Source organism: Engystomops pustulosus, chromosome 3 (genome assembly GCF_040894005.1).
Source record: "Engystomops pustulosus chromosome 3, aEngPut4.maternal, whole genome shotgun sequence".
NCBI lineage: Eukaryota > Metazoa > Chordata > Amphibia > Anura > Leptodactylidae > Engystomops > Engystomops pustulosus.
Genome location: NC_092413.1, coordinates 84,840,334 through 84,855,495, shown reverse-complemented (window position 1 = coordinate 84,855,495; position 15,162 = coordinate 84,840,334). Strand labels below are relative to the sequence as shown.

At 42.3% G+C, this 15,162-nt stretch overlaps 1 protein-coding gene across 10 annotated transcripts in view; it reads left to right on the top strand.

Annotated features, from left to right (window-relative positions):
• Positions 1-15,162, top strand: part of QKI (QKI, KH domain containing RNA binding) — a 93,798-nt gene that overhangs the window by 18,887 nt on the left and 59,749 nt on the right. For all 10 annotated transcript variants that reach the window (XR_011854127.1, XM_072141296.1, XM_072141295.1 and 7 more), the window contains exon 2: positions 9,993-10,141. Coding sequence is in view for 9 of the 10 variants with exons in the window: in XM_072141296.1 (XP_071997397.1) it covers positions 9,993-10,141 (149 nt within the window). In the remaining variant the exon portion in view is untranslated. The remainder of the gene's footprint in view (positions 1-9,992; positions 10,142-15,162) is intronic.

The following is a 15,162-nucleotide window of genomic DNA, read 5'->3' as shown; positions in this document are numbered from 1 at the left end:
AGCGGCTCCCCTCCCCCATCCAGTTGTAGTATAATTATGATATTTTGTGAGTGTATGTGTGTGTGACTGATCTTGACTGCAGCTTTAGATGACTAGTGATGCACAAAGAGAAAACAGATGGACGCAGAGATTCAGCTTTGCATATCTATGGCATCCGCGCAGCAAGTTGAGCGATCATAATGATGCTAATAAATTAGCTTTCATAGAGATCTCAACAAATGCGGAATATAAATTGGACTTGTAAGAATATGCAAAATGTTCTGCTGCTTTGCGGAAGTGGCGCCCTTTGTATGGTCAGATATTCGAGAAATGGGGGAGCGTGGAACATGAGTGATGTTCCCTATTGATAACATGAGCTGGAAGAAGGGAAAGGCCCACCGCTTGGCATGGAGATATACGATTTTTAGTCCAAGGAGTCGGGCATACCCCATATACACCACCTGGCAGTCTGCGGCCTGATTACTTGTATGCTGATGGTATTTAAGCTTCTATCAGCACCTATGGATAACTCATCTAGTAGGATAATCTGGACCCACAGGCACTTGTGGTTGTTTTGGTTTTCAAGACCAGAAGTCTGGTGTCTAGTTACATGGTTGTGGTAATATACCACAGGAGAATAATTTGTGTGCTACAGTGCAGCAATGACTCCCCTAAATCACAGAAAGCCACAGAAGATGTCGCAGAACCTGTATTCACACTCTTCTCACAATCCCCTTGTATACAGTATTTACCTGTATTTTCATAGGGTTCTAAAATTTTCTTTAAAAAAAAAAACATTTTAACTGTGTCAAAATAATTCTGTGCACCAGGTTTTACCCTGCTAAACTACTAGCCCCTCAAGTAGGGTATGAAATGTCCTTCCTAGAATTTCCTCTTTCATGTGGAATCTCACCCATTTACATATGTCAGGCAAAAATGACTCTTCTCCCACTTTCACATGAGCTCAGTCAAGTGCTTGCAGGGATAGTGTCATTTGAGAAGCCCCAAAGTTCTGTTCTAAAGTACCTCGAAACATGCCCCTGGTGTAATATATTCAATATCCAGATCTAATCTTTTAGATCAGGCTTATGGTTCTGTGAGCTACTGAACCAGAGATGCAGGTGGTTAAATACATGGTTAGAAATATAAGCCTGAGATGAAGATCCAGTTCCCGCTTATCTTTTAAATACCTGTATGTCCAGTTCTGCAGTTCACAGAACTTGATGTGATCTGAAAGATGAGATATGATTTTTTTTTTAATATGATAGCCTCTTTATAGGTCCCATAGAACAGAAGTTCAGAGCTTCCCAAAGGACACCACCCCTACTAACTACTAAATTTGACTCATGTGAAAATGGGATGAGAAGAGTCATATTTTGCTATTCTTTATGGGAGTTTTTTGGTTTTATAGACAGATGTAAACAGGTGGCAATTTTCTGAAGAGCGAATTCAGAAACCTATAAAACCTGCTGATAGGTTCTCTTTAAAGAGAATTGCAAGAACATGAGGGAAGATAAAATGCCTCACCTCTCTGAAAACAGTGTGGGTACCGTCATTCCCGGCCATCCAGTATTTTACCTCTGCCCTCCAATGAAAGACTGGAGGCAAACAAACGTGTAGTGTCTGAATTTCTGATTTGTTTGTGCGGTGACATGAGTTGTGATAAATGGCTACTCTGTGTGAGTTATACTTGCTGGGTAGCCTTGTGTGGCAGGCCTGAGCACCGCTGCTGTATGTGGCAGGCACGCTGATATTGTAGTGATGTGAGGGCAGAGGTCGCACTAACATTTTTCCAGAAGGGTAAAAATACTCCTCTCACCATTTTTGAGGAGTATTTTTACCCGAGGAGGAGTATGAAAATTTCGGTAAAACACAGCACGCACACCACTACACTACACGCACGCACACCACTACACTACACTACACTCACACAGCACGCACACACACCACTACACTACACTACACTCACACAGCACGCACGCACACCACTACACTACACTCACACAGCACGCACGCACACCACTACACTACACTCACACAGCATGCACGCACACCACTACACTACACTACACTCACACAGCACGCACACCACTACACTACACTCACACAGCACGCACACCACTACACTACACTCACACAGCACGCACACCACTACACTACACTACACTACACTCACACAGCACGCACACCACTACACTACACTACACTCACACAGCACGCACACCACTACACTACACTACACTCACACCACTACACTACACTACACTCACACAGCACGCACACCACTACACTACACTACACTCACACAGCACGCACACCACTACACTACACTCACACAGCACACACACCACTACACTACACTACACTCACACAGCACGCACACCACTACACTACACTACACTCACACAGCACGCACACCACTACACTACACTACACTCACACACCACTACACTACACTACACTCACACACCACTACACTACACTACACTCACACAGCACGCACACCACTACACTACACTCACACAGCACGCACACACAACACTACACTACACTCACACAGCACGCACACCACTACACACAACACTACAGTACACTACACTCACACAGCACGCACACCACTACACTACTCTACACTCACACACCACTACACTACACTACACTCACACAGCACGCACACACAACACTACACTACACTACACTCACACAGCACGCACACCACTACACACAACACTACAGTACACTACACTCACACAGCACGCACACCACTACACTACTCTACACTCACACAGCACGCACACCACTACACTACACTCACACAGCACGCACACCACTACACTACACTACACTCACACAGCACGCACACCACTACACTACACTACACTCACACAGCACACACACAACACTACACTACACTCACACAGCACGCACACCACTACACTACACTACACTCACACAGCACGCACACCACTACACTACACTCACACAGCACGCACACCACTACACTACACTACACTCACACAGCACGCACACCACTACACTACACTCACACAGCACGCACACCACTACACTACACTCACACAGCACGCACACCACTACACTACAATACACTACACTCACACAGCACGCACACCACTACACTACAATACACTACACTCACACAGCACGCACACCACTACACTACACTACACTCACACAGCACGCACACCACTACACTACACAGCACGCACACCACTACACTACACAGCACGCACACCACTACACTACACTACACTCACACAGCACGCACACCACTACACTACACTCACACAGCACGCACACCACTACACTACACTACACTCACACAGCACGCACACCACTACACTACACTACACTCACACAGCACGCACACCACTACACTACACTACACTCACACAGCACGCACACCACTACACTACACTACACTCACACAGCACGCACACCACTACACTACACTACACTCACACAGCACGCACACCACTACACTACACTACACTCACACAGCACGCACACCACTACACTACACTACACTACGCACACCACTACACTACACTACACTACGCACACCACTACACTACACTACACTCACACAGCACGCACACCACTACACTACACTCACACAGCACGCACACCACTACACTACACTCACACAGCACGCACACCACTACACTACACTCACACAGCACGCACACCACTACACTACAATACACTACACTCACACAGCACGCACACCACTACAATACACTACACTACACAGCACGCACACCACTACACTACACAGCACGCACACCACTACACTACACAGCACGCACACCACTACACTACACAGCACGCACACCACTACACTACACAGCACGCACACCACTACACTACACAGCACGCACACCACTACACTACACTACACTCACACAGCACGCACACCACTACACTACACTACACTCACACCACTACACTACACTACACTCACACAGCACGCACACCACTACACTACACTACACTCACACAGCACGCACACCACTACACTACACTACACTCACACAGCACGCACACCACTACACTACACTACACTACGCACACCACTACACTACACTACACTACGCACACCACTACACTACACTACACTCACACAGCACGCACACCACTACACTACACTCACACAGCACGCACACCACTACACTACACTACACTCACAAAGCACACACAACACTACACTACACTACACTCACACAACACTACACTACACTACACTACACTCACACAGCACGCACACCACTACACTACACTCACACAGCACACACAACACTACACTACACTACACTCACACAACACACAGCACGCACAACACTACACTACACTCACACAACACACAGCACGCACAACACTACACTACACTCACACAACACACAGCACGCACAACACTACACTCACACAACACGCACAACACTACACTCACACAGCACGCACAACACTACACTACACTACACTCACACAGCACGCACAACACTACACTACACTACACTCACACAGCACGCACAACACTACACTACACTACACTCACACAGCACGCACAACACTACACTACACTACACTCACACAGCACGCACAACACTACACTACACTACACTCACACAGCACACACAACACTACACTACACTACACTCACACAGCACACACAACACTACACTACACTACACTCACACAGCACACACATAGCTCCCAACCGTCCCGATTTTGACGGGACTTTCCCGTTTTTCGTACCTCTGCCCCGCGTCACGGGCAGCTATGATATTGTCACGGATTCTCCCCCCAGGTCCCGCTGTGTCCCGCTGCTGTGTCCGCATAGTAAATACTTTGAAAGTCTGAACTCACAGTACAGAATGGCTTCTACAGACATCGGGAGGGAATCCTTTTCAGAGAAGTGTCGGGCTTAGCGCAGAGCAGGGACCACGTCATCAGCTTCAGATCTGTCCATATATGGTCACTGTATCTCCTAGGGTTCCCCAGAGCAGACATCGGGCAGGGAATCCTTTTCAGAGAAGTGTCGGCTTAGTGGAGAGAGCAGGGACCACGTCATCAGCTCAGATCTCTATCTGTCCATATATGGTCTCCAGGTCTTCCCCAGACACAAGCTCTTTATATAATTAAATTAAATAAAGTTTTGGCCAGGCTGAGATTCGAACCTGGGACCCTCTGCACCATAGACAGGAGCTTAACTAACTGAGCTATAAGCCCAGTGATACAGAGCTGAGGATTTCTGGTAAGTAAGAAGTGTTATCTGCCATTTACACTGTGACACAGACTAATGCACTGATATATAGAGAGGGATCTTCTCAGAGATTATTATTGTAATTATTGAGACTATTAATAATAATAATAATAATAATAATAATAATATTATTATAAATTTTATTATTATGGAGATGATTATTAATAATGGTAAAAATAATAATAATCATCTCAATAATAATAATAATAATAATAATAATAATAATAATAATAATAGTCTCAATAATTACAATAATCTGAGAAGATCCCTCCCTATATACCAAGGCAGTATATAGTTCTTAGTTACCAAAATTCTCCTCTTGTTAATCACAGAGGTTATAGCTCAGTGGGTTGAGGCGCTGTGTTATTATTGTACATGGACACTGCAGGTTCTGGGTTCAAATCCCAATGAGGATAATATTTTTTTTTTTTTTTAAATTATGATTTTTATTATTTTTAATATGGCTAAAATTTGGGGCGTGGCCAGGGAGTGATTGGGGGTGTGGCTTAGGGGGTTCGCCTCGGCACGCTACGCGTGCCGCCATTTTGTCCCTCTTTCCTTTTCCCAAATGTTGGGAGGTATGCACACACAACACTACACTACACAACACAACACACAGCACGCACAACACTACACACAGCACGCACAACACTACAGTACACTACTCACACAACACTACACTCACACAATACACAGCACGCACAACACTACAGTACACTCAGCACGCACAACACTACAGTACACTACTCACACAACACTACACTCACACAGCACACACAAGACTACACTCACACAGCACACTACACTCACCCGGCCTTGATCTTAAGTCCAGTCGCCCCTCTGTCCACATGTCTCCCCTGTGGCCGGTGCTCTCACTCCGGGTCTCTCCGGCACGCCCCTTAGTCACGTGCCCCGCTGAGCGGCCCGGCGCGCGCTGCGATCGCGCTAGTGACATTTCCCTCTTTTGCAGCGCGCGCCAGGCCGCTCAGCCTGTGCGCTACAGGGAATAATTGCCATGCGTTCTTTTACGCATGGCAATTATTTTGGGGGGTAATGGCGCCTCATCACGCGTCTATGACGCGTGGTGAGGCGTTAATGCGACCTCTGTGTGAGGGGTATTGTCCCAGACTCCATTGTGACCTGGGATTTTATTCTGTGGAAAATATGAAGTGGCGCATGAGCTTTACCAGTCTATTTAGAAACAACAGCAAAGCTTTTGTTGCTGAACATTGTAAAATAATCCAGCATTTGCTGCTGTCTGCTTCAAGGCTTCCCGCTCTCAAGGTCACTCTTTGTCTGAGGGAGCTGGCAGAAAAATAAAAATAGCATACATGTCAGCCATGGAATTGGCGAGGACTGTGATGCTTCCTTGTCAATCCCACCCTCATTACAGCGTAACCCGGGGCCTAGTGTAATCTATAGCTACTACAACATATGGAGGTATAGACGAGAGCTCCCATCATGCCCTTATGTTCTTGTGATCTGGGTACTGGAGTTGCCACATAGGTGAATATGGGTTGTGTGTAAGTCATGATACATTGTCATTTATTACTTCTGAAGCCTTTCCTGTTGTCATGTGATGTAAGTCACATGGAGGCGTTATTCCCAGCATGTACACCAGACAAGTAATGGTTAATACAGGGCCTGGTTCAGCCCTGCTCTCTGCACATTGTTGCCTCCCTAGTCCAGCTCTTTACATTAAATGCTGGATTATTTTTAACCCTCTGTAGCTGTACAAGCAATGAATGTGTGGGTTTGCTACGTGACTGCTTCCATTATAGGGAATTTTTTTTCTGTCTTTGTGTCACGCAGAGATACAGGCAACTATTCCCAGAAACCCTTTCCAACCATCTGTTTTTGACTGAAACATCTGTTTACAAACAGTTTTTCTAAAATGTTGTTTATTTGGTCAGATATTGGATTAGACTAGTCTTTGTTGTGGGATTTTGCTTCCTGATTTTTTTTTTTTTTTTTCCATTGGTTACTCCTTTGCTTCCGCTATACTCCCAGATTACTCATGATGAGGGTGTCAGTCTGAGACATTTTGTAGACACGATGGGTCATTTTTGGATTTATAGACTTTTTTTTTTAACATTTTGGAAGCTTTCTATGATTTTGTGGATACACATACGCCCAGCAATTACAATCTACATGCAAAACACTTGACTCAGTGTCACAGGTCAGTGCGGAGTAGGATGCAGAGAGGAGCTGTGAGCTGGCCGGGCTCAGATGGATGACGTGTAGCTCATTTCTCAACAGTTGGCTAGCCGGCCCTGTTCACATGGGGTTAAAATGAAATGTGGTTTTCTCCTGTGAGCACTATTTATAAAAGTACTTAGGATGATTAAACTGTCACGCTAGTGATTAATGGACAGAGCTTTTGCTGATTTGTCAGCTCTCTCAATTTCAGAATTCAATCATTTTCTTTTGTGTGGAGAGAGAAGCCTGCAGGCCTGGAGTAGTCCTACCTCCCTGGTTCTGCTGCAGGGCTTCCATCACCCCAGCACCACCGCTCTCCCCTGCAGCTGACATGCCGAAACCCACTTGACATTAGTGATGTACTAATCCTTCATGGACTTAATGAAGATACAGAACATATATGTGTATCTATATCTTGCCCATCTATCTCTGACACTTGTGGAAAATTTTGTCAATAACTTGCTGTTAGGAACACTAAATCTAGAACTCTGTGACAAAAATAAACTGGAAATAGTTGTCCTCATGGTTTGCTAGTCGGCAGCATTGTTGTTACTTGATCCCAGGTAGTGAGCCATCCTTCCAGTTCAGTCAAGTGTTGTTTCCTGCAAGTATTGCATTGAATTATTGGTGCTCTATAAATGGTAATATCCCAACAAAAACATACTTGTCGAAAGCCCACACAGATGACAAGGATTAATCCCGGTCTGATCTGCTCACGCTTTGGCTGGAGAGGTAGTGAAAAGGGAGGGGCTTAGTCAGGGGTTGGAGTTTAGCATCGAATTTGTCCTGCTGTAGAAGGGGCACAGCAGGAGGTAATGACTACAGACAGTTGTCTTACAGCCAAACACAGCACAGTGATGATGAGGAGAGATGCGGCCGAGTGCCTGGACCCACAAAAAGAACTTTTTTTTTAATAAACTAGGATCAAGGCCATTTTATTTGTTAGTATGTTGCCTGTGTCTAGTATTCTTTAAATTTTCCTTTTGTCCTTGTTTTCCTGTGGTGTTCACGGTAATTGTATCTATTTACTTTGTGAGGTTCCTGTTGTAGGCTGAACTTTTTTACAAGCGAAGTGAAATAGATGAGCGTTTTGCCAAGGGTACAGTAATCTCCACATTTCGCCTATGTCGGCTGAATATAACCTTGTGGCCAGAGAGGAAACATAATAATGTAAAGACTGATACAATAGCCAGTGAGTACAACCCCCTAATCCTGAGTAATCTCCTGCATTGCTAGGGATTTGCTTATCATTTTTACCATCAACCAGCTGATTATGTAAAACAAACTAGGCCGAATATGTGCCTTCTACCCTGGGAGCCGCTTTTGCTTACATGCTTGGGGCAGCATTTTTCCCTGGTCTCTCAGGTCCATTATGTTGTTGCCCTTTCAATTTACTTGACACACTTGATATATTTCTTACAGTGTTTTATTAGAATGACCTTTCAAATTAAAAGAGCATGTTAGGTGCTTGCTGCTCTTTTTTCTTTAGCATTTCTATTTTAGCTGCTATCCATCACTCTTTCATGTATAGACCCCAAACACGGGTGCTCTTAACATTTTTCAATCCTTGAAACACAACTGAGAACATAAAAAAAGTTTCTTTTTATTTATAGGTTTTCTTTTTTTTTTTTTATTGCTACTAAAACTTTGCACCATCTTATTGGTTTCTCTAGGAGACCCTTGACCTGTGCACTTTCCCAGCACAGAAATGCCTTGAGAGAGAGAGAGAGAACAATATGTGCGATCGATGTAGAGCCCAAGTTGTATGTGCAGCAACTCCAAAGTGGCTATGAAGCCTTGACCACTTGTATTACATTAACAATCATTATTAGGCCATGTAAAAACAGTGAAGGCTGACTTTGGGAGGTTAACCATTTTTTTCCAGCCCAGCTGTTTCATTGTGTTGATGGATCATTACTGCAGCGTGCACAATTCTTAGTTTTCATACTAAATATAATAAAGGTACACTTATAACTGGCAATTTAGTACATTTATATTTCTATTATCTTCTTATCCTTACACAAATATAAAGACTGGGTTTATATAAAACACAATTAGAAGTAAATAGGAGAGTCCTTCAATGCTACTGCCCAGCAGGAGGTGCATTCATGTGCCCTGAACACTTCCATTGTACCTCCCCCTCTGCTCTGAGGGATAGCTGAGGCATTGTAAGCTGCTGCCTGCTGATAAAAGCCTCCTACCAGGCACGAGGGGCGTTAAAAGATGCTCAGCTCTGTCATACAATCCCAGCTATGTGGTTACATTCTGCCTCCAATGTAAAGATGGAAGTCAAGTAGTCAATGCAAAAGGCGCATATACATTTCCCTACTTGTCCAAGAAGTCTGAAGCCTCCTAGTTCAACACAAAATATTAAAGTATTGCAGATCACACTAACTACAACTATAACCATAGCTATAGGATTCTGTGGTTTTGAACACTCACCTGTCAGTTCCCATTCATTCTATATTGTAAGAACTGTACCAACTATAGAGAGATCAGTTATTTATTGTAATTTTCTTTTGTTTCCGAGCAGAGATCAGCAGAGTACGGAAAGACATGTACAACGACACATTAAATGGCAGTGGCAACCTTGAAAGGCGAAGTGCAGAACTGCCAGATGGAATTGGACCTATTGTCCAGTTACAAGAAAAACTATATGTGCCTGTAAAAGAATATCCAGATGTAAGTATATGTTTCATCTATAATCATATATGCTAGGTGTAGTAATGTGTAGCACTCTATGGAGGGATACGCGATGTATCTCATGATGTATAACTACATTTCATCTATAATCATATATGCTATGTGTAGTAATAATGGTGCTCTATGGAGGCATATTGGATGTATTTCTGGTTTAATCTTGTTTATTTTAAGAATAATATTCAGGCACTGAAGTAAATGTTCTTTTTTTTAGTGTCTGTCTCACCTTTCCCTAACTTTGTGTCTCAACCTTAAAAGATCATTCAATTGAACCAGTAGATCAGGAACTACTGGTAAGTTGTTGACAGGTCAGGGGTAGGTCAAAATGCCTTAAACTGGCCTTACACTACAGATTTTAGTGTTCTGACCTTTTCATCCACAGTACACATGGATGTTAACTCTAAGTTAAAGTGGGTGTTCTATCAAAGCACCCCATGTATTACATATCCAAAGAATATTAAAATATATATCTCATAATCTATATAAATAAATGTTTCTTGAAAAATTCCTTAAAGGTAATCAAACAGGATAAACCAGGGACACTTACTCATAAACCCAATTACTGTGGATGTGGTAATCTTATATTTGTTATCCATGGTGTCCTTCATTCCAAAATCAACATTTAAAATTATGGCAATGAGCCCGAAGGGTTCTGGGGGGTGTTAACAGAGCCCCTCAGTGCTGCAGCTTCATAGGCTTTTAGTGTGCTGAAACTTCCGCTGCAGCTGTGAGATTACATCAGGCACAGGGAGGTATGAAGTGCTGAGGGAGTAGAGGGAGAGATGGTTCAACAGCCTGTGAAGTTGCAGCATGGAGTAGCTCTGCTAACGCCCCCTTCTGGTCCAATTAGCATAATTTGAAAAGTTAAATTAGAATGAAGATATATGTTTAACACAGTCACTATGCCTAGATCTATGAGATCTAATATGAATTTTGATGGTATATTTCCTTTTTAAAAAAGAGAAATTGGTGACCTGTACTTCTGCTTTGCTGCTGAACAGAATGGGCACTAACAACTTGACAAATATTACTAATGCCTGGAAAAAGTCACAATACATTTGAGATTTTTAACAGAAGTCTTGTTGCCATGGTCAATGCCCAAGTAAAATGGGTGACAGTCGTCAATGAATGATGTCAAACGGTGGTTCTGAATGACAGATCACCAGTGCAGGGCTCTTGGTTCATCTTATAAGGAGTCAGTGGGGGGCCTCTGCTATCAAAACTGCCTGACAGTCTTTTCTCTGCTCCACTGGATACTTCAGTCTGTGATAAGATGCTAAGATTCTGCAGATTGTTGCCTTCTGCTCCTTATAGGAATAAAATCACTGTTAGAACCCTTTTACTTTTCATTGACGAGCCCCTTGTGGTTCTTCCATAGGAAAACTGACCCTTTTTTGGTAGATTTTTAGTGTCTGTATTCTGCCTAGTCCTTATGTTGGCTTGCCACTCATCTAAAGGGGAGCCCTAAGCTGGAGGGCCAGGACCAATCAGATATTGTTGACTAATGTCTGATGTTTGAAAGTTTCTATTATTTTTTTTTGTGTCGATCTGCCATTGAATTTTATTGGTTGGTTTGAGGGCCTGTGATGTCCTGTAATATATGAGTGTGTTTGTGTACTAAGTACAAGGATTTCATTAATATGATTCCCATTATATTAGTACATAATATAAATTATATTCGTACAAAAGTGGCAATCACTGGGACACTGCAATCACTGAACCTAGCAGCTAAAGGTTACTGCCGGCTCTTGACATTGACAAATAATATTTCAGGAAAGGCGACAGAATTGCATCCCTGCGATAATGTGTCCATTTAAAGCTTCCCCAAAATAGATTTGGGATAGAATTTTCCAAGCATGAAATAGGTTTCTGTTGTTGGAATTCATTTTTAAATTTATATGCAATATGAGAATTCTTAAACCTGGAATTTTTTTTTCCTGCTGTGACTGAAAATAAAAAGAAAAGGATGATATAAAAAATATACAGTGATTGTTTAGTCTACTCCCCTAAATAGTGACATTGCACTAATTATCACCCATTATAAATTTTGATGACCATCTGCGGTCTGGCCTGATGTAGTGACCATAGGAGTCATTTTGCACTGGCCTGAAGCTTACATACCATTTCCCTTGGGTTCACTTGTATAGTACTATTGGGGTATGCTTTCTTACTCGGTTCCATAGGGATGAATGGAGTAGTTGTCTTTTTGTCACTGTAAACAGGGAATTTAGAAGGTGGGATCCCATAAGTGGTGTTCATCCAGTTAGGCTTCTTTCACACAATCCTATGCGGGTGAGCTTGCAGCCTCCGTAGGGAGGAGTGCGGCACAGTCGTACTTAAGAGGAAGGAGTGGCTAGGCTTGAGCAGCAAACTCTCCATTCACCTGGTCCCAACAATGGGACCTGTACCTATCCTGGATTTATGACCTCCAAAGGATTCAACAAGTCTTGCACTATATTTCCTTACATTAAGTCCATGTCGGAATGCTCTGGAAACATCTTTAAAATTTCCCTGCAATGTATAGAGTTGACCTTTTGGAACTTGTGACCCACGAAAGTCTTAAATTCCGATTTTTTTTTTTTTTTTTTTTTTTTTTCATTTTCTTCCCTTGAAATCATGTCGCATTCAGCTTATTGAAGGCTTAATGAAATTTTAAAAAAAAACCAACTCTTCACTTGACAAAGTTTTCTGTTACCACTTCCTTTTCTCTTTTGGAAAACCTCTGTTGAATTGTTAATTGAAGAGTATTTAACAAAATTGACTTAATCGACGTCTTTCATCTGAATGTACTTCACTGTAAAACTGCTCTCCCTTATCCTCCAAATGAATAAATGTTTTTAAATTATAATTCCAGCTTTAATATGAAAAAAAAAATGTTAACTCTGATTAATGTGAAATTCACTACTGGTTTTCCTCTGTGGCTTCTTAGTCAAACTCGAGAACTCAATAATTATCACATCTAAAGCATTGTGTCCTCGGAGGATTGCTGAGCTCAAAGGGCAGCAGTGATAAACAGCCTGTGCCTACTTTTTGACCATTTTCGTTAAAATGTTTAATTAGTGCAACAAAATGATGAACCTGGGGATTAATTGTACTTAAGGGAGCTTACTAACTAAATAACATCTCATCATCACCGAATATTAAAATGCTGCAATGATATAGATAGGTTTATTTCCATGTGAGAGGTGCTAGTAGACTGTGTGCTGGATGTAGGTGGAATATTAAGAACATACCGTATGTTTCCATTGTCATCAAATTGATCTACAATATCCATATTCCTACAAAATCTAAAATGAATATTTTTAAACCTATTTTACTATATTGACGTAAGGTGTAAGACGTAGTGGTGTAAGGTGAAGTATGTGGATGCAATCCATGGTCAACGCTTGTGAAGCTGTGCTTTTCCTATTGTGTTCAAGGCAATGTGAGGCTGCAAATGGTATAAACTAACCAAAAACATTAAACCTAATCTTTCCACGTATACTATCAGATACCAGAATATTAGCAACATCAGATGTTGTGGTGGGAATACATGTGTGAGCAGCATTATATGAAAGAATTGTGGCTCAGGTTTGAGGTTAAACAGGGAAACCTTTGTAGCATGGTCACAAGTCAGAACTGTTAGTTGCCTTCCATGTTTGCAAACCATAACCACTATGCAAATTCATTGGTTCTCTTGTGTTTGTCATCTGTCATTTGGAGAGCAGCTAGACCTGCTTCTATATTGGCAGTGTGTCTACAGCTCTTAAGTGAGGTTTTTTTTTTTTCAGGTTAACGAACACCATCTAAGTGAGTGGTGCATATCCAGGTCACCTGAGAAACAAAAGGGGTGGGAATAGCACTCCTTAAATATATATGGTCAGGGTCAAAAGTCATACACAAACAAACCAATAATATATTCGAAAGAAGTATGCTATAAGACCCAAATTCAAAGTATAAACAAATTTATTTGTACTGTGGTACACCACAACACAAAAACACATATAAAAACAATTAAAAAGTGTGGAAAACACACAAACACAATGCAGCAGGAAGACCTAGCATATGGTGATGCTGGTCCTCCTGACAGCCGCCAGCTCCCCCTACTCTCAGCGACCTCTCCTAACTACATGTATATCATAACAGTATAAACTGAAAAATGATGGCAATACATAAAACCAAGATGGCAAAACCCAAACAAACAACTGTATGAAGGTATGAAGTACTCAATTGACAATAGAGCCAAATCGCTATTTGAAAATAAATAGCATGAAAAAATGCTGATAGGTCAATAAGGGTATCTACCTGTCATGTAAAGGATCCAAACAAAGGAGAGGGTAGGGGAAGCTGGGGCACAAAGCCCCACGTGTATCGCCAACCAACTGGCTTCCTCAGGGGTCCGACCCAGGCACAATCGGCTGATTCTCTCTCAGTAATGCTGATGAGAAGTACAATACCTTTTTAAACAGAAACCTTTCTTTATCCAGTTTTTTGCTCCCATTGGGAAGCTTTCAGTTACGGTACACTGCTCTCTAAAGGAGAAGAAAGTAGAGAAAGTGGAGGCCTACTTTTATTTAAAGAAGTATTTAAAACTGTTTACTGCTGACACTGCTCCTTTATTATTTAAAAATATGCTTCTAAATAAGTTTTTATTTTTATTGCACAATTAAACAATAGAGACCTTCTGTCTCCCAGTGGAATATGGGTGGGGGCTGCATCTTGGGTCCACACTATCCCCAGCATGTGTTTTCCGACAGCTGTCTATAGTGTGTGGCGGCCATGTTTTCCTGTAGATTGATGATTTGTACAATGTTATGGTTGCAGAGTCCTATGACATTTTATACGTTGCAATTCATATCCTCCAGCATGCGACCCCTAAAGTTAATTCCCATAAACAAGTCTTACTTGACAGATTTATAATTGCGGCGGGTAGTGAAGGGCGGCAGCTGAACAGCGGGGTTAATGAATGTATTCTCCCCTCTTCCTCTTGGCCTTTCCAGTGTCCTGTAGCTAATACTGTTTGA